We start from the raw sequence: 21,259 nt of genomic DNA on the forward strand, positions 1-21,259 counted from the left end.
CTACACTCAAGTCGAGTAAGATATTTGAAATCTTATGCCGCTCAAAAGACAGTGTCTAATTAAGTACCAGCACCACAGTACCAGAGTACCAAGCACTTCCAATGGCACAATACTGTTAATATTCATGTAAAGTCCTGAAACCAAATTAAACATATTCATTTTTCTCACACAAAGACACGTTTCTGACTGATGAGCGAGAATAAAATTATAACGAGACACAATGAAGAGAAGATGTACGTATGAATATGTATGAAGCACACAATGAGAGACGATTTTAGCTGAGGCTAAAGGCTAATTGCCTCTGAAATGCGATTTTAAGCAGTGGAATTAGCGGAGGTCAGGGCACACCGAGGAAGGAGCGTAGGGCAACGGCAGAGAGATTTTTTACTGAATGAGAGACAGAGGTTACACTGTTACAATAGGGTTACGTAGCCTGTGGCTAAATTGTGTAAAGCATGTTGACCTTCAATCTCCACATTCTTATATTTGGAGCCACTGATCATTCTCTGCACCATATGGAGCTTGTTGTATGACCAAGATATCGCTGGTAGATTTGCAGAGACGTGCAATCATGACATCGTGGCATTGTGCACAAAGGCGGTAAAATCCCAGAGTCCTGTAAATCATAGATCTGCAGAGGCAGAAAACACATTTATCACCAGATTAGTGTGTGAGTTAAGCTCAGGGGAGGATGACAAATATGTCTCGGGAAAGGATTCGGTAGTCACTGGGAGACTAATAGCCCTGTGAAGAGCCATTAGTTTTGGCCTTCCTGGAGAAAGATGCACTTCATTAATAAGCTACACTAACACTGTCGCTGCCACTGTCCCTGATTAAACCTTAAAGACACCATCTCTCTCCATCGTTTTCTGTTTTCAGAGTTACGTTGCACCGTCTATGGCTTTTATCCCGTTCCTGTTTATAGAGGCACTTCAATGAAATAAAAACATGAATAAATAATCAGACCTGTCTGAACAAGAAGGGAAAAATATTACAACACTGACATTGCTGGACTGTCATTCCTATAACACCCTTATGGCTGAATAAATCTCCACAAAATCTAGTGGAACATCTTCCAAGAAGCGTGGAGTTTATTATAACAGCAAATAGGGACTCAATATGGAATAGGATGTTCAGGGAGAACATACCAACCTAATTGTAAGGTGTCTACAAGCATTTCTCCATACAGTGTATGTTGTAGAATCATACATTGTGGAAATCCATGTGCTAAAATTTAGCTTTATTTCTACTTTGAGCTTTTCATGGTCCTACACAAACACCCAATGGATTTGCACTACCCAGAAAACAGTTTATATTCTGGCCACAATCTATTTGGATTAAACATCCAGAAAACACACTTTCACATCGTAATCTATAATTAGTTTTAATCTCTCCATCCCAGAAGAGCACAGGTTCCATTTTGAGTCGACGTTTTCTTCATCATGTAGTTGCAGGAGGTTTATCATTTATATTTACAGTATTTGGCCAACAGCCTTATTCTGAGCACCTTAGTGAACAATTATCTTATTTGAGGGATTTGAGTTTTTATTTTGAACTTAGATCAACCCTACCTTCCCTTTCCTGAGCTCAGGTTTTTAAGAAAAGCATTCTTAATCAAGCTCCTTCATGATTCTGGTTGAGAAAATGCAAAGAACGTACAGTGTTTAAGCTCTAAAATATTTGAGATTTGGATATTTTTATATAATCATATTTTTGAACACACTATATGGTTAAACCAGTAGTTCACATAGTAGAAAAAAGATCTATGGTGTTCATTATGCCCCCAATCTGTTTTTTTCACGTGCCACAGATCCGGTCGCATGTGTTCATGAGAGCGCCAGTTGTACACACTGTCTTTTGGTAAACTGACATATGAATGTTGGTGCTCCTTGTGACTGTGCGTGCAGCCTCGTGCTGCCATCTTTTGGCGTGTTACAAAACTAGTCTCAAATCTTTTTAATATCATCTTGAATACTCTATCATTTATACAGTATGAAACTGAAAATTGCTCTGTTTTGCTTAATTATGTACTGCCATGTGTTACATTTTTAACAAATTACAGAATACGACTCTGTACTGATTAATATTCTGTAAGACTCTTGGGTAGGTGAGGCCATGTCTCGACTAACAATATTTTCATGGTATGATGGGGTCATCAGAACGCATCTCCATTGTAAGTCAGGGACCACCTGTATCTGTAATGCTTCGTGACTTCTCTTGTCGAATTTGCTACACGAATCAAATTGAATGGAAACGAATGGCCCATGATACACCATCGCTCAACTTCTGTGCCCCAAAAATATTCTCGGTGAGGTACAAACATAACCATGTGAAAGAAGTTCTCTTGCCCCTTTCACATCTTAATATTCATAATAGCAGAGCTGGCAGTCGCCCAGAGTTCCGGTCAAGGAACAAACATGAGGCAGGAATAATAATGTCGTCCTGTTCAAGGCGCATTCGGGAAGTCACAAATGTTGTTTATAACATAGTTAGTCAGCATTAAACAACAACACGGTGGAAAAAAGGCGACGCATTCTAGCCGACGACTTAATAATAAAGGTATTCGAATCACGTCTTTCTCTCTCCCACTTTGAGAGAGATGGAAGGAAGGATGAAATCACACCTTAGGGTTTCTTTCCTTTCATGCTACTGATGCAGTTCTGTTGAATTCAAATTCCTTTTTATTTCAGATCAGTGCTTTTTTCACGCTGTTTACAAATTGACCACAGCACTCTCTGTTCTGTGGAAGTGCAGTCAATCGTAGTAATTTAAACACTTGCATCATCTTACATACATTTTCTCTGTTGTTGTACTGTGTTTCGGATGCTTCTCTGAGTGCAGTGTAATTCCCATTGAAAAGTGTTTAAAATGATCTTCCTTTTCTTCTTCTTTTGGCTTCTCCCATTAGGGGTCGCCACAGTGGATCATCCGTCTCTATACTCCCCTGTCCTCTAAATCTGCCTCTTTCAGCCCAACAACCTGCATGTCTTCCCTCACCACATCTATAAACCTCCTCCTTAATCTTCCTCTTTTCCTCCTTCCTGGTGGCTCCATCCTCAGCATTCTCCTACCGATATACCACATGTCCAAACCATCTCAATCTCGTGTCCTTCACCTTGTCTCCAAAACGTCCTACATGCGCTGTCCCTCTAATAAACTCATTTCTAATCCTGTCCATTTTCATCACTCCCAACGAAAACCTCAACACCTTCAGCTCTGCTACCTCCAGCTCCACCTCCTGTCTTTTACTCAATGCCACTGTCTCTAAACCATACAACATCTCAGGTCTCACCACAGTCCTATGAACGTTCCCTTTCACTCTTGCCGATACCCTTCTGTCACAAAAATTTCCACAAAAAAAAAAAACATCAGGAGGGGTTTGGAGGAGATGCCTATGACTGGCCAGTGTTAATGTGATTGACAGCAAAGAACAAAGTATGGCATCCCTCCTAACAAGAGCCCATGGGCCATAAGTCAACATCCATTAGTACAAAGGAGCAAAATTCACGATGGTCCAATGCCAGGTTTGCTCGCTTGTACTTACTGCTACAACTGACGCTGCTTTGTGTGTGAAAGCTTCGTTGTTAATTAGTAGAAATATATATATATATACACACACACACACACACACACACATATTAGGTTCTGTCAATCGATTAAAATATTTAATCGTGATTAATCACATGATAGTCATAAGTTAATTTGTGATAAATTGCAACTTAATCACGCATTTTTATCTGTTCTAAGTGTATTGTTTCTGTTTTAGTGTTTTTGACAGTTACTGTGTCTGTGTGAGTGATCTCACGTGAACACAACATACAATACAAACAATAAAAATCTTTACAGAAGCTTTAGGGTGAATGCACAAAAAAAAGAAACTAAAGACTGAATCTAATGGATTTAGAAGCTAGAAAGGCGAAAACAGAGGCTAACGGGAGAGTGCAAATGAGCCCAAATTATTACCATTTTCTTCAGAAACGATGAGGAAAATGATTACTGCTAGCACTTTAGGAATAAAGTGCACTTTGGCCACATTGAGAAACATCGGCTTGAGGCAAACACGTGAACGTAGCATAAATAAAAGGAATCGCTGTGCAGAGCTAATGACTGAGGGTAATAAATGCTGAAGTGGCTCAAATAGAGGCCGGAATGTAGCTGCTAAACCTTTTATACACACAATGATCCAGAATCATTTAGAATATGAACATTTTCCTCAGATGCGTTTCATAAATTCCATAAAAGACTAAGCAAGGCTAAAATGATGCTACTTACACAGTACATTTTGACCTCCCACTAAATTATTCTGTACATGTTTTTTGTTGTAGTTGCAAACGTATTTAAATCTGAAAACATTTCTTCTTTTTCATGTCAACTGACAACAGGAATCTTTTTTTGGATGATGCAACTCTTTAGAGTAAGGCTGCTTATCAATGCCAGCGCTAATCGGGTAGGACGCTAACGTTTAGGGCTGATCAGGGTGGGTTATTGCCACAGCATTTATCAAAAACGTCTGGCTCTGGTTGTGTCATGCATACAAACACAAAAAACACCCTTGGAAAATAAACATCACAGTAGGAGAGTAAATCGTCCCCATTCTTCTAAATGGCACAACGTCGGGTTATCTTTGAAACGCAATTAGTAAGCTAATGAGTCTCGTACCTTGGAGTGGCAACCCAAAAAAAGTGTCTGTCTGTCTGTCTGTCTGTCTGTCTGACTGTCTGTGTGTCTGTGTCTCTTATCAACCCTCTTGTCAACCCTAAGCAGCTTCCCTATGCTGACTCTCCACTTCTGTCCCACAAGGCTCAGTACATGGTCCTCTCCTTTTCTGCCTCTATCCCACTCTCTAGTACAGTCATATTCTCACATAGGTTTTCATACCACTGCTATGCTGATTACACTCAACTCATATTCTTCACTTCCACAGAAGCCACAAGTTATGTTAGGATCTCATCTTAATAGATAAGGGCTCATCAACGAAAACCAAACTCCATCAAAATTGAACTATAAAAATAGATGTAGCACAAATCAACAAAACCACCAAAACTAAATAAAAAGAAAATGATTTCTGTCCCCTTATTTACAACCTACTTAACAAATCCACTAAGACTTTTAATAACAATGCACCTTTTAGACAATTTAACTTTATTCACTTCAGGACCCTTTGACTCCCCCTCAAAATTGTACTTCAGCAAACCAAGGAATAATTTTATTTACTACATTGATGACTCCAGCACTCAATGGGGCATCTACTGAAGTTCAAAAGAGTGACTCATTCGCTGAGAAAAATCTCACTTCGTTCTAATTTGGTTGCCAGTTTGCAATCCTTAGCTCAGACCCTCCCCTTCGCTGAGGAGTTGGAGCCACCCAACTGGAACGTAAATATTTTATCCCTTTAAAAATTGCTCACAAGCAGCCGGACCATACCCCAAGAGTACTGCGAGGGTTGAGCGAAAATTGAAGGAAATATGGTAGCATTCATGAATTATTCATTCTTATTTATTTATAAAAGGACAATAAAATCAACATCTTATTGGATGACGGGATACATTTAACTTTCTTTCTCTCTAGCAACTTCTTCCCATCGTGTATCCCTATCATATTTCATCCACTTATTTGCTTGCTGTGTTCCCATGGTCATAGCCCCTGCATCTGATCTTCTGAACCGATTTACCAAACGCAGAAGAAACCTTCCGAATAATACTCAAAATATACATCATTACCACCATTACCAAGCTGAATCCTCAATCCTTAATTTCACTTCACCTGAACCAGGAGACCCAAACCTGTTCCAAGATGGTAATGCACAAATCCAGCTCCATGCTGGAATGCTTTAAATGGTTTGGAGTGGAAGATCTCCTGCTTTAGAGCTTGTTTTTATAGCAAAATTATGTCTAAATGATCAAATCTGTGCTTTGGCACATGTTAAACGTGGGTATTTATGGTAGACCCGCTTCTTTAATGCATTACTAGGTGGATGTCCTGCATCATTAATAAACAAGCTTCAGTTAGTTCAGAATGCTGCAGCAAGAGTTCTTACTAGGTCAAGAAAATATGATCACATAACCCGAGTCTTATCGTCCCTGCACTGGCTTCCTGTTAAGTTTTGAATAGACTTCAAACTACTACTTCTCACTTATAAAGCACTAAATGGTTTGGCTCCCATGTATCTATCCAGTTTTTCAACACGCTACAATCCGTCACGCTCCCTGAGATCTCAAAATTCTGGGCTTCTAGTAGTTCCTAGAATAACAAAGTCCACTAAAGGCGGTAGATAATTTTCACATTTAGCTCCTAAACTCTGGAATAGTCTTCCTGACAGTGTTCGGGGTTCAGACACACTCTCCCAGTTTAAGTGCAGATTAAAAAAATATCTTTTTAGCAAAGCCTACACATAACACACATCACATCATAACCTTGTGCTCCAGAACATCTGATCACATGCACATTATCAACTTGTGCTGTTAATATCATGAACAGCAGCTACGCTAATTGCTCTCCACTGCTTCTCTTTCTCTCCCCATCCCGAGGCTTCCTGAGGTTTGGCCAGCTCCAGTCACGTCCCACCTCATGAGGATTATGGACCTTTGAAGAAGTAGATGCCGATTTCGCAAACATCTCGAACCATCTAGAGGCGTACCAGTGCCAATTGGATCCCACTGCATGTGTGGTTTTGACATTGGACCTCCGGGAGTGTTTAAAGGCTCTGGCATGGAGAAGCTGATGCTGGATCTTTGATGAGCACAAATGTTGAGCTCATAAAACTAGGAGCTACTAACCATATAGACTGTATAAGACTGAAGTCTTATACAGTACTCATGTTAGTTCTCTCTCTCCAGTGTTCTGTATTGTTGAAAGATTTATGATCAAACTCTTGATGTCACCCAAATGAGGATGGGTTCCCCTTTGGAGTCTGGTTCCTCTCAAGGTTTCTCCTTCATTATATATAAGGGAGTTTTTCCTTGCCACAGTCGCCACGGCTGCTCATCAGGGATAAATACACACCATTCACCTTAACTGTTAAATTCTGTAAAGCTGCTTTGAGACAATGTTTGTTGTGAAAAGCGCTTTAGAAATAAATTTGACTTGACTTGACCTCTTTAGAAGCTGAACAGACAAAAGTATTGGGACACCTGACTTTTCTATATATGGTTCTTCACAATGTTACCACCAACTCAGAAACAAACAAGGACGTCTTTGGAATCTCTAGCATGATATTTCCCCTTCAGTTTGAACCAGGAGATTTTACCTATTTCCAGCATGATGCTCCAGCTTCATGAAGATATGGTTTGCATGTGTTGGAGTGGAAGATCTCCTGCTTTAGAGATCACTGACTGCACTTCAGACCTCCTCACCTCATCTACATCAGCACCTGACTTTACTAACACCCTCGTGGTATATATACACACTGGTGATCAAAATTAGAGAACAATCTATAAACAATTAAACAATTCTGAAATAATGTCATCATCACTGCTCAACAGTTGAAGGAGTTTTTGTTTTGTCTATACCATGCTACCAGAACAACTTTTCCACAAAATAACTAAGGCATTTAAAAAAAATTATTTTGCAGAAAACACACTGATCAAAATTAGAGAACAACAATGACTGTAGCATGGGAAAAGATTACAACATTTTCTGAAGGTTACAACAGTCAGCAATTAGTAGGAAGTGTACAGGCCTCTGCTCTGAATGACTTTAGCACATCTGCGGCCACAGGACAGCACAAGTCTCTCACACTGCTCTGGTGTAATTTTGGTCCACTCTTCTTCCAGGCTCCTCCACAGTTCGGTGACTGTAATGGGTTTCTTGGCCATAACTTTGTCACCAAGGATTTTCCAGAGGTTCTCTATTGGGTTGAGATCAGGACTCTGGGCAGGCCATGTCTTTATTTCAATGTTTTCAGTTTCAAGGAACTGCTTTACCCATTTTGCTGTGTGACATGGAGCGTTGTCCTGCATGAACACTGCGGGCTGATTGGGTGATGAACGCAGGGAAAGAACCATATGTTGTTGAAGAAGGTTCTGATAAACATTTGCATTCACTCTGCCATGTAGCTGTATAAGACTCCTGCTGCAGAAAACATGCCCCAAACCATGACACTTCCTCCTCCACTTTTCACTGACTTCTTTACACACTTTGAGTTCAGTCTTTCTCCAGTTTGTCGCCGAACATAATGTTTCCCATCGAACCCAAATAAATTAAACTTGCTTTCATCACTAAAGTGTGGACCAGTTCTCCTCTGTCCACACAACATGCTCCTGAGCAAAGCTTAATCTAGCCTTTTGATTCTTTCTGCTAATGAGAGGTTTGGTCACTGCAGAGTGGGCTTTGAGTCCAAATGCTCTTAAACGTCGAGACACTGTATGACGAGACAGATCCTTACCCTGTTAAGCGCTGAACTGGTGAGCAATTCCAGCTGCAGTGTGGAAACAATTGCCCATTGAGATCCTCCGCAGTATCCTGTCCTCTTTTGTATTTGTCTTCCGTGGACGACCAGCCTTCTTGGCAGACTTGAATGAGTTTGTGATGTTGTAAAGATTCAATATTCTTGAAATCACAGATTTGGAACGACCAACTTGTCTTGCTATGGCTGATAGGGTCATCCCTTTGGCCTTAATCTGGACAACCTGCTGCCGGAGGCTTTCAGTCACTTAAGAACGGCCCACCATCTTGCAGAGTCAGTTAAACTGGAAGTTAGGCTGCCATTTAAAAAGGGGTTGACAGATAATCAAGGAAATTAGCACCAGGTGCCAGATTAACACCAATAACTGGGAGGTATCTGAAAGTGTTCTCTAATTTTGATCAGTGTGTTTTCTGCAAAATAATGTTTTTTTTTGGAAATGCCTTAATTATTTTGTGGAAAAGGTGTTCTGGTGGCATGGTATAGACAGGACAAAAACTGTTGAGCAGTGAAGATGACATTATTTCAGAATTGTTCAATTGTTTAAAGATTTTTCTCTAATTTTGATCGCCAGTGTATATATACACACACACATAGATATATACTTCAGTGTTGCCCCTCTGTTATCGATATTCATCTACTGGGCCCTTGAGCAAGGCCCCTAACCTTCACCTGCTCATCTGTATAAATGAGATCATTGTAATTGGCTCTGGATGAGGGCATCTGCTAAATGCCATAAATGTAATTAAAGTAAACCCAGGCTTGGTTTAATCCTGACCTTCACTCCTGGAGTCTTGTTTTACATCATGCATCGACACAGCAAATATCGAAGTACAGGAGACTAAGCTAAGAGGAGGGATGACACACACACACACACACACACACACACACACACACACAGAGAGATTTCAGCTAAACTAATAAAGAAATGCACAGAAGCACAGCAGTTAATGAACACAGGTGTCATCTCACATCATTTCAACACACACACACACACACACACACACACACACGCCCTGCTGAGTAGCACATCTCTCTCTCACACACACACACACACACACACACACACACACACACACACACACACACACACACACACACACACAAAGAAGGAGGATAAATGCACTTAATGAAACCTCATTCAGATTAAGCAGAATGTGATCCTCAGACAGTAGCAGTGAATTGGATTAGAGATTTGGGGGATTTAATAAAAGAAACAGTGCAGCTGTGAGGCTCCAAGTGTTCTGCATTCGTTTAATTAATTAATTGTGTTTAAAAAATATTTTTAAACAAATATATATATATATATTCTATATGTTTACATGACAGCTCATTTATAGTTTCTTGCCATCCTATTTTACATCACAATCACATTCTAAGGGGTTTATCGGTGCACGTGTTCTTACCGAGCAGTGTCAGTACGGGGCTTTCGATACGCTACGCTATTGCGGATAAATTCAAACGCCGTTTTCGACTTAAAGCGTTCCTCACCCACACCTTCATTTTTTAAATCATTATACAAAAGTCACTCATACACACTTGAAACCTCTGAAAACGTTTATGTCCCTGTACTGCGTAGGCACAAACCTTAAAACACTTCGGCTCGCGTCATTTCTGTTCGCCGTTTATTTACTTTCTGGCTCTTTGAAACGGCAACGACTAAAAATGAGTCATCGTTTTTACAAGACTCGAGTTTCACAGTCCAACACGAAAATAGCTTTTTTTCATTTTTTGAGAGTGTTTTCGAAAAAAGTTTTCGTTGACGGAAAACAGCGTCTCAGTGTGGAAAAAAGGTCGAAACGGAGAGAAAATGATGTGCTTTCGAACAGAAATGGATTAGTGTGGACGGTCTAAGCGGCGGACCCCGAGTCTGTTTAGTCTCCGCCTAATACCTTGAGAGCAGTTTAACTGTGGCTACTTGATCCACATCGGAAACACGATTCAAGCATGTAGTGAAATGCTTGTAAACATGTAAATAGAAATAGATTATGAAACAAATATCATACAGATAAAAAGTATAACTATAATATATAAAAATGGGAAAATAACAAATAATTATTATCACTTTGATTTATTTGTATTTGTGGGACTCCTAAAGAAACAGGATGTAAAATACCTGATCAACCATCAGTGGCTTCATCCAACATTCTGGCTTCACTCTGCGAACTTCATACGGATCAATATTCGCTTCTTAAAAGCAACAGGTGAAGGGAGTCTCACACTCATCGCACCTTCGCCCGTCCCGCCCCGTCCCGTCTTGCCCCGACTTGCCTGCGATCTCTGAATATCTCACTCTAGTTTGTATTGTTATATATAACTTTTGCCCAAATGGCTGCAGTGGACATTTCTTTCTCAGAACAGATGACTGATGAAATTCCCTTTTTATTTGTTAGTCAAGTTTGGATGTTGCATTAGAAACATTGTGCATGTTACGCCATTGATCATATTTAGTATTGTGAGATTATGATTACTACACCGTGTGATTAAACGAGTAGAGAAAATGAATAAATAAATCGTTCTCCTGTTTCATCTGACACAGACTCAGACACATTAAAAAGCCATTTTCTCCTTTTCCTCTTTTCCTGCTTGCATTGTTCAATCAAAGAAAGGACTGAGAACGGCCCACACACCGACCCTGTGAGAACCTGAACATGACCGAGGGAAACATTTAACATTTAACATGCTTCCTTTAAATAGCCATCTTTTGTCCTTCAGACTTGGGAATCCATCATAGTTGACCAGCTTGAAATATGCCTCTTGAAAAAAAAGTTCTCTAGATAAAGTCGGAATAGCAAGAAATTAAGTCGGAGTCGCAAAAAAACAAGTCAGAATTGCGAGAAATAAAGTCGGAATTGTACGGATCAAAGTCGGAATTGTAAGAAATAAAGTCGGAATTGTACGGATAAAAGTCGGAATTGCGAGAAATAAAGTCGGAATTGTACAGATAAAAGTCGGAATTGCGGAAAAAAAGTTGGAATTGTACGGATAAAAGTCGGAATTGCGAGAAATAAAGTCGGAATTGTACAGATAAAAGTCGGAATTGCGGAAAAAAAAGTTGGAATTCTACGGATAAAAGTCTGAATTGCGAGTAAAAATCTGAATTGCGAAAAATTAAGTATTTTATTATAAAGGAATTCTTTACAACTTTATAACCGCTTCATCTCTGTACAGCTGCTCTGAGACAATGCCCATTGTTAAAAGTGCTCTACAAATAAAAGTGAATTGTTTCGCTTCACTTTGTACTGTATTTTATATGTCTGAAATAAGAGGTCGACTGATTAATCGCCACTAATTGATGTAACTATCGGCAAAATTTCATCCTGATAGTTTTTCCGGCTTTCGGTCTGCTGTCATTACGAGAGCGGCCTCTAGAGGCGAATCACTGATTTCACGTGCTGTTTGTTTTGACATGTTAAACTGCACTCTGCACAGAGAGCGGTATATTTATTAGTTATTAATTATATAATCATATTAAATTAAGCACATTTTCATGATTCATAACTGATTTTTGTAATAAAGTTTAGTACCTTTTTACATGGTGTGATTAATCAGTTATCAATGATGCGCTCTGCTTTACATCTAGATGTTGTTCACCTCCACATCGTGCATTAAAATTTTGTAGCTTAGAGCTGGCCATGGACAATCCCCTTCTTCTTCTGCCTTTTATCCCACCCTAAACAGGATAATAAACTCTAGTTATGTCAATCAATTCCACTCAAATAAAGTTGGCACTTTCTATATTGTTTGTCTGCAGTGTTAAGCTCAAGACACTCGGTGAGACACGATTTCGACGAATCGTGTCGCCGATAAACACCAAGATCCCATTCTCAGATTTCCTTCAGTTTCACGGCCGCCTCGCACCAAATCTGGCGGCACTTTTTCAGCTCGTTTTTAACAAAGAATCGCTCGAAGCGAAATCACAGACTCCAAAGGCGTTATCGAGCAGGAGAAAGCTGTGCAGGTGGCTGGGTGTGAATGTGGGAGAAAAGAAAAGAAAATCTCAGAGTCAGAGATTCACTTCACATTTTAATAGAATTTATCCCATAGTTTCTTTAATTCGTCAACAACTACAAACAGCAGAAACGGCAGCGCCTGCGATCCCGGGGTTTACGCTCGCCCTTTCTGAGAGGTTACAGAGTTATTGCAGACCGAAGAAGAAGTGAAACCCAGAGAACAAAGTTTTTGTCACAATAAAAAAACAACCCGTCTGTAATGTCGAGAGAGGAAACGGTGCGTTTAATTGCAGATGGCAGGAGATGCGAGGAGACGAGTCTCACGCTGGAGACCGAACGAGTCCTGCTTCAAAATGGAGGAATGCAACATGGAGTCATCAAAAATTCCGCACTCTGAAACTGAGGGAGAGGGAGAGAAACAGGGACATAAACACTTAGAAAGAAAACTCGATTTTCTATGCGTCTGTGTGTACACTATAAATATACACATCACAGACCTCATCGATCACGACGGTATTGGTGCTGTGTCCCAAAAATCAATTTGTGCCCAAAGTCAGGATCATTATATACAGATTAAAATTAAAGGTCATTCACACTTAAAGTTATTTCAATTCAATGCAAATCTACAGATTGTTTTCCCTTTTTAGTGCGCACTGAGACGTAATAATGGGCACGATGCACACGCAGGGAAGTGCTTCACTGTTTTAATGGATCGAAAGTTTATTAGTAACAATAATGTCCCAATTATGGGAAGTTTTGTGTTTAGTTTTACATCAGGACTCATTTCAATAAGAGTCTGTTGCAAGGAAAAGGCATGACCATGTCCCACATTCCCAAAACCTCATCCCCCTCCTACATGACCGCACTGCGACCAGGTCAAACAGCGATTTCCTGTTAGAGCTGATTTAGACGCTCGTGAGCTCGTTTTTATCTCAGAACAATACGGTTCCAGACCCGAACCGAAGCACCTGATTTTAAGGCGTTTCAGATCTGGACCTGTACCTCATCCAGAAATCACGTTCTTTCAGCACAGGGGATGGAAAGACCCTCAAATCCCTCAGCTCTGAGCTTGTTGGTAAAAAATTTTCAACATTAACACTGCCTTGTTCAGAAACTCTTTGGCTTGTCTGTCACCATCTTTTATTGGAGTGTGTGTGCATGTGTGTGTGGAACTCAAACGCACCAACCGAGTGAGAAACGGACGCAAAAGAGGTGTAAAGAAAAGACACAGTAAGACGTTCCTAATGTATATGACACTCTATAATAAATGTGTAGCTCTATAATGAGCAGGGTTTATAGTATGTACACCGCATATATAAATAAATTGTGTTGAGAATGTGATGCAAGGTCTCTCAAACTTTTGTAGCACCTTGAGAAAACCTCACCACTTTAATGCTAATCGTGTACATAATTTATTTTTATTTTTTTATCTACGCACGTTTACGCAAAAATAAAAAATAAGTAAACCGTGCCTCTATCGTGGTCACGTGACCTTTTCACCAATGTACTAATGAAACTAGGGATGCACCGATTAAACAGAGGAACGGTTTCACCTGGTTAAAACAGGTTGAATATATACACGAACGATACTGTCGATTCACGTGTCGGTTTTCAGAGGGCGGTTTTCCAATTCGATATAATCACGTTTTGATATCGCAAAAAAATATACCCGTTTTTCGAAACGAGGACGGGCCTCGCAAATTACAAGGACGAATCGCAATGATGCCAAATCTGGGAGTCCAGGAAATCCAAAGTGGCCGTGCATTCTGGGTAAGAAAGACCTCGCCAATCAGAATAGCCTGATCAAAAGCCTACGTATGAATGTATGCAGAAGAGGGCAGATAGCGGGTTCTTTTTTTTTTTTTTCTTCTAGTGCATTTGGTTTTGATGTTACGTCGTGTCCCAGAATAAATCACACATGGGGTCCGAAATTTGACATTTTGCATCCGTGGGTTCTCTTAACGCTAATCCAGGACCGGGGATTTTAAATCGGATTAGAGAGACCGATATTTTCCAGACGTCAATCTCAGCTGATGGATCAGGGGATAAATTGCGAAATAATCATGAGACAGTAATCGCTATAAACGAACGGACAAAATGGACAGGAAAGTTCATACATAAGCAAGTCTACACCTTTTTTTTTTTTTTTTTTTTTCCTTTTTTCTTTTTCAAACAAAGTCTGCTACAAAACAAGCCCAGACACCCGGCACTGAAAACACACCATGAAGTATCGATTATAAGCAATTTAACGAGATTCCAAAACACATCACCTCAACACCGACTCTCTAACGGCGCCATAATTAACTTTATACAAATAATAAATCTAGGTGTCAAAGACGTTTAAATACTCGAGTTAAACTCAGATTTATCCCCGCCCCCCCCAGCCCCGCCCCCACCCCGCCCTAGCCATGCCCCAGCTAAGCCCCGGCCCCTCAGCCACCGGTCCCGGAAAGAAAAAAAATCCTGTACAAGAAAACACACTGTCCATTTGCACTTTCCACCTCAGGAGAATGTGTGTGTGTGTATATATACGTATGTGTGTGGCTCAAGTTAGAAAAATACTTCAAACTGGATTGACAGGATTCAGTATAAAGTGTGTTGCACATTAACCAGTCCGAAAAACATGTCCATTGTCTCTCCATGACTGAGAGAATGTACAGATCAGAAAAGGATTTAATGCGTGATGGACGGTGGCCACGGCAAGTCCCGGAAAGCACGTGCACGCACGCACACGGTCTGAAGAAAAAAACCCCAGAAAGAAAGTAAACAGAAACATGCAGTCGGTTCTCCTTAGAGAGTGTGTGCATGTGTGTGTGTGTGTATGTCAGAGCTAATACATGTTCCCCCGCGCCTGCTCGGCGTCCTCAGGAGGAAAGTCCGAGTTGAGCAGAGACTCCATGTAGGCGATGTAGCTCGAGCTGTGTGTGTAGCTCTCATTGGAGGAAGGGGCGGAACGGGGGGGCCCCAGGGTGGAAACGAGTGCTGATTGGGTGGGAGGGCAGGGGGCGGCACTGGTGCCGGGGTTAACACTGAAGCCTGAGTAAGGAGCGACACCGAGGCACGCCTGGTGCTGAAGAGGGACATCGAGGGGTCCCGTAGCTGCTGCGACGGAAGGAAGGGGCAAACGAGGGCGCTTGGCAGCCTGGGGCTCGTCGGCCAGCTTGTCCTGAGGCTCGTTGGTGTTTGAGGTCACCTGCGGAAATGAAAGTGATTAGGAAATGCGTCCGAAGCGCGTGGAAAATCAAAAACAATAACAATGTAATAGTAGATTTTTCATGCAGCACTTTTAGAAATCCTTCCACAAGGGAATTTTTTTTTCCTGCCAGAGAAAAACACTAAGTTTTGGAAATTTGTGCCAAAATAATGCATGTTTGCCAGCTCACGTGATCAAATGTTACTGTTTAAAGTTGAAGCCCGAGGTGTACAATATAAATCAGCTGCAATATTATCGCGATTGCCGTTTTAACGATGTGCGATTTGACATCATCGAGTACATCACAAAACCCAAACACACCTACAGTGTGAACGCAGACAGCACACATGAGGAAGTCGAGTAGGTTCCACTCGTGCACGTGCGCATTTAGAGTACGCGCTCTTAACGCCGAGACAAGCGAACGCCGTCGACCGCTGGCGAATGTGAGGCATTTCGCAAGGTGAAACCACCGTTCATTCACATACTGTACATATATACTGCGGATTGCTGCGTTTGGCTAAATAATGTAATTTATGTTCAATTAATAGCAAAAAACAGTGTACTACCCCATAGTGATCACTATACTGTAAGACTCCTGCGTGGACTGGGCCATGTCTCGACTTTCTTTTTCTTTTTTAGAACATCTCCATCGTCAGTCGGGGGAAATACCTGCAATCACGCATTTGTAATCACGCAGTTTTCTGAAGCGAGTCCAGGAAGTCGGCGATTTCATTTTGTGTGAGCGAGACGTCCATTTTCAAGATGGTCCAAAAATGTTTGATGGATCATAATGCATGTTCGAAATATAATACGTTTAACAGCTCATGTGATCATATATCACTGTTTAAAGATGAAGCACTGGCTTTTTGGCCTTATTTCACGCACAGAAACCAAACACACGTGCACGCTTCACGAATATCGGCATTGGGACTCGGCGGAGATGAAATGGACGCTCACCAGACGAGACAGCACTCTCTTAGGCAGCTCCTGATGGAGAGAGTGAATCTCACTCTGCTTTAACAGCAGCTGGGTCTCGTCCTGAAACTCCACCTGCGAAAGTAGGGGTGGGGGAGGGGCGGGTTTATTTGTTTCTCACACACATCAGAGTACAGTGAAATTTAATTTGGGTGTATTTCCCAGTTTGGAGAGAGCGAGAAAGAGAAGAGAGAAGAGAGACGGAAAGAGAGAGCTTCTCCGCCAGCAATACATGGACCTTCACAAGTCCATACTCAAATGTGGTGGATGCTCGGTGATTTACGTGATGTGAAAGAGTACAAAAAACACTATCGCAGAAACATCTGAAGAAAAACCCTTCATGTCATCGAGCAATTCTGGTGCAACAAGTATGGGACACACCCATAAAAATGGAGAAAATGGGAAAACTGATTCATAAGCCAATTTGAAGGAATCTCTCCGAGAACATAAAAACACAGGGAAAATAAGTCCATTTGGAATCGGAATACAATCAACCAGCAGATCATCTCTGAAGAGCCGAGAGTTGACAAGTTAACAAGCTAAAAAAAAATAAAAATAAAAGTGAGGACAAAACCAGAAGAGAAATGCTGAAGCTCAGTTCTGCAGCTTCACCTCAGCGAAACTCTCCAGTCTCGTCCTCCACGCTGAACAGGAATCTGGGGAAGACCTTCTGTCGTATTCTCAGCGCTCGTACACAAGGGTTCCTGGAGCAGTTCCTGGAATTGGCTTTCGACAAAACCAGGGCACTACAGAGAACATCTACACTTTACACTCCACACATCCAACCAACACACACATCTTTATTTCATGCATTTTTCCCTTCATTTTCTTTTCCTTTGCCCCTCGTTTTTCCTACCTTACCCCTTTCATCTCTTCTTTTTCCCCCTTTCCTTCTTCTTTATTTCTTTCCATATTTCTATTTCCTTTTGCCTCTCTCTTTTCCTATCCTTTTTTCTTTTTCCCTTTCCTTTCTATTTTTTTGCTTTCTTTCCATTTGTCCCTCTTTTTCCTACCTTTCTTCCCCGTTCCTCTCTCTTCCGTTTCCCTCACCTTTCTCCTCTTTTCCCCTTCTTTCAATTTTTTTCCATTGACTTTACTTTTTGTATTTTTCCCCCAATTTCCTTTCTCTTCTTTTGATTTTCTTTCTTTCCTTTCTCTTTTGTCCAACTCTTTTACTACCTTTTCCCCCCTTTCCCTTCTCTTCTTTCTCCATTTCATTTTATCCTTTTTTTTTTTCTCTTCTTATTCTCAAAGTCATTCCCACCATCAGCATTCGCATCACCACCATCATCGTTTTCACCATCATCATTATCGCTGTTCTCATCATCACCATCATCATCATCATCATCATCATCATCCCTAAACGCATCATAACCCTGTAAATGAGCTCCACCACACTTCACTCCTCCTCATGAGGAACATGGAATCCATAAGCTATATGCAGGTAAAGGTAGAGTCAGAGAGAGAGAGAGGGAGAGAGAGAGAGAGGGGGGGGGGGTTACCTGGTAGAATTTGTGCACATGTTCCTTAACGAAGGAGGCGTTAAGAACCTGTCCTTCTATCGTGTTTATGACCATCAGCTCACCAAGTTCAGGAGGACCATTCCTCAAACAATCATGACTCTGAAAGAGAGAGAGAAAAAAAAATAAATGAGAGCACAAGAGAGGAAGAAAGAGGAAAAGAGAAAATAGAGAGATCGTTAAAGAGAAAAAGAGAGGGAAAATAAAAAGATGAATCCAAAGGGAGGAGAAAAAGAGAGAAGAAAGAGGAGAATGATCCGAGTAAAAAAAAAAATACAAAATAAAAAAAAAAAAGAAGAGAGAATCAAAGGGAAAAAAGAAGGATAGAGAGAAGGAAAGAAAAGAATAGTAACGGAACGGGGAAAAAAAGACAAGGAAAAAAAGAAAATAGAAAAAAAAAGAAAGAGGGCAAAAGGAAATCAAATCAAATAATAAAGGGGAAAGAAAAAACGGAAAGGAAAAGAAGAGAAAAAAAAGAAAAGGAGAGAGAAAAACAGGGGAGAGAGGAGCGTACAGGTTTTGTACAAGTGTGTGTAAGTGGTCAGTGTGGCTGAAGGATGATGGTGATTATGATGATGATGATGATGATGATGGTGATGGTAATGATGATGGTGATGGTAATGATGATGGTGGTGGTGGTGATGGTAATGATAATGATGATGGTGGTGGTGATGGTAATGATGGTAGTGGTGGTGATGATGATTATGATAGTGATGATGATGGTAATGGTGGTGATGGTGATGATGATTATGATGGTGATGGGTCAGTAGAAGGAGGAAGCTCCTGGACTCACCAGCACGTTCTCAGGGTAGATGTTGTCGCAGTACGATCCGTCGTCGAAGTTCACCTCGTAGAAGGTCTGGGAGCCAATGCCGATGACGGTGCAGCGATAAAACCAGCCGTCGCTGCTCCTGCCGATGGCCTGCTGCCCCACGGAGAAGTCACGCGACGTCACCTTCACCTGCTGCACAACCGCATCGGAACGCGCCTGCTCAAACCTCTACACACACAAACACACACGCACACACAATCACCACACACAGAACACACCTTACAAACATTAAATGCACACTGTGTGGCCAAAAGTATTGGGACATTTTCCTTTACTTGAAGTAGGAGACTCTAACTGGCTCCAGCTGGTGCACAAAACCAGCTCCATGAAACTATTGGAGTGGAGGATCTCCTGCTATAGAGCCCTGACCTCAACTCTACTGAACACTTTTGGGACGAAAGTGAACGCTGACTGCACCCCAGGCCTCCTCACCTCACCTACATCAGTACCTGACTTTTGTAGCTGAATGAATCTCCATCAACACACTTTAAAATCTAGTGGAACTTCGTACCAGAAGAGTGGAGTTTATTATAATAGAGATTAAAAAAACTGCTGCTACGTGAATATGACGCATCACAACAGGAGGCGTGTTCTAAAAGTCACGTAGAATACTGATTAACATGGCAGAGGTAGAGCTGCATCTTCCTGCACACAAACCAGGAAATGAACGTCTGATTGTATTATTTTGTTCGCACTAAAAAGGCGTGTTAGTGAGAGCGCCATGCGTTAGAAATCAGAAGGTCTGTACCTGTAGAAATCTGCACCATACTCAATTGTGTAGCATCATGTTTTTTTCAGTTGAATGGTATTAAAATGAATCACATTGAGTTGAATTGATTCGAAATCAGGGGTGAATCGTATCACATCTGCATCATAATAGGGGTGAATCATATCACATCTGCATCATAACAGGGGTGAATCGTATCACATCTGCATCATAATAGGGGTGAATCATATCACATCTGCATCATAACAGGGGTGAATCGTATCACATCTGCATCATAACAGGGGTGAATCGTATCACATCTGCATCATAATAGGGGTGAATCATATCACATCTGCATCATAACAGGGGTGAATCGTATCACATCTGCATCATAACAGGGGTGAATCGTATCACATCTGTAGCTGCTTCATATTTATCTTTAATGTATCGTGTCAAAAAAAAAAGATTAGAAAAGAAAAGTAAAAAAACAAAGAATGGGAGGGAAAAAGATAAGAAAAGAAAAGAAGCAAAGAAAATAATAAAAAAAGAAAAGGAAAGAACAGAAAACAAAGGGAAAAAAGGAAAGAACAGAACAGAACAGAAAAGAAAATCGAAGCAAAATGAAAAAGAAAAAAAAGAAAAGAAAGGAAAGGAAAAAGAAATGTATAGGGAACAAAATAAAAAGGAAAAAGAAAAGCAAAGAAAATACAAGAAAAGGGAAATAAAAAAAAGACGAAAAAAAAAAATCAAAGAAAATGAAATTTTAAAAAGAAAAAAGAAATAGAAAAGACAACAAAAAGAAAAGAAAAAGAAAATACAAAAAAATCATACTGTCAGGTGTTCACACACTTTTGGCCCTGGTGTGTATAAACGGAGAGTTTTCCTCGTACCTTCACGTTGGCCTGTTTGTGCTTGTGACACGTGACGGACACGACGTAGGGCCAGTCGGCGGGCTTCATCACCACGCCAGCCAGATGTGCGCAGGTGACGTGGAAGGAGGTAGAGCAGTCGTCATACGAACACTGGATGCAGGCGCCGCAGATCTGCTTGGTGGCCTTGTAGCAGAAGACGCACTTCTGCAAGCGGATAAAAAGAGGAGCGATGTTAATGTTACGTCTAGACAAAAATAAACACGCCCCAATCCATCATCCTGAAGGACAGCATTCTACAGATTTATACACACACACACACACACTCAGCATTGATCTTTACTGAACTTTGTTTCCTTTCATTCTAAACATGGATTTACAAAATGACAATCTTGATTTTTTTATATTACTCTTTGCATATCAATTGATTTATAAGTAAAAAACGGCTGATCAGTCTATTAATCCATAGATTTGCATGGAGAGAAAAAGAGGGGATAAAAAGAATGCGAGGAAGAAAAGAGAAGAAAACAAGAAAAACAACAAGGAAGAATGAAAGAAAGGAAGAAGAAAAGAAAAGAAAAGAGAAGAGAAGGGGAAAAAGAAAGGAAGAGTATTAGAGAGAGAAACTAAGAAAAAAGAATAGAGAAATGGTGAGAAAATGGGGAAAGAAATGGTGAGAAAGGGAGAAACAGTGAGAAAGTCAGAGAGAAACGGTGAGAAAGTCAGAGAGAAACAGTGAGAAAAAGGAGCGAGAAACAGTGAAAAAAGTCAGAGAGAAACAGTGAGAAAGGGAGAGAGAAACAGTGAGAA

General features: G+C 40.8%; 1 protein-coding gene and 1 long non-coding RNA gene across 2 annotated transcripts in view; one reads left to right on the forward strand and one right to left on the reverse strand.

Moving 5' to 3' along the window:
• The first annotated feature begins 11,374 nt into the window (after positions 1-11,374).
• On the forward strand, positions 11,375-12,933 carry LOC310736131. Its single transcript, XR_014536469.1, has 2 exons — positions 11,375-11,476; positions 11,518-12,933. It is a non-coding gene; the product is annotated as an uncharacterized lncRNA (long non-coding RNA).
• kdm4b (lysine (K)-specific demethylase 4B) overlaps positions 12,415-21,259 on the reverse strand; it is a 67,047-nt gene continuing 58,202 nt past the window's right edge. Inside the window, exons 18-22 of the mRNA XM_083559044.1 lie at positions 20,471-20,656; positions 18,836-19,042; positions 18,025-18,144; positions 16,505-16,597; positions 12,415-15,547 (exon numbers count right to left, since the gene is read on the reverse strand). Coding sequence (XP_083415170.1) covers positions 15,185-15,547; positions 16,505-16,597; positions 18,025-18,144; positions 18,836-19,042; positions 20,471-20,656 — 969 coding nt within the window. The 3' untranslated portion in view covers positions 12,415-15,184. The remainder of the gene's footprint in view (positions 15,548-16,504; positions 16,598-18,024; positions 18,145-18,835; positions 19,043-20,470; positions 20,657-21,259) is intronic.

This window comes from Silurus aristotelis (assembly GCF_946808225.1).
Source record: "Silurus aristotelis genome assembly, chromosome: 13".
Taxonomy (NCBI): Eukaryota; Metazoa; Chordata; class Actinopteri; order Siluriformes; family Siluridae; genus Silurus; species Silurus aristotelis.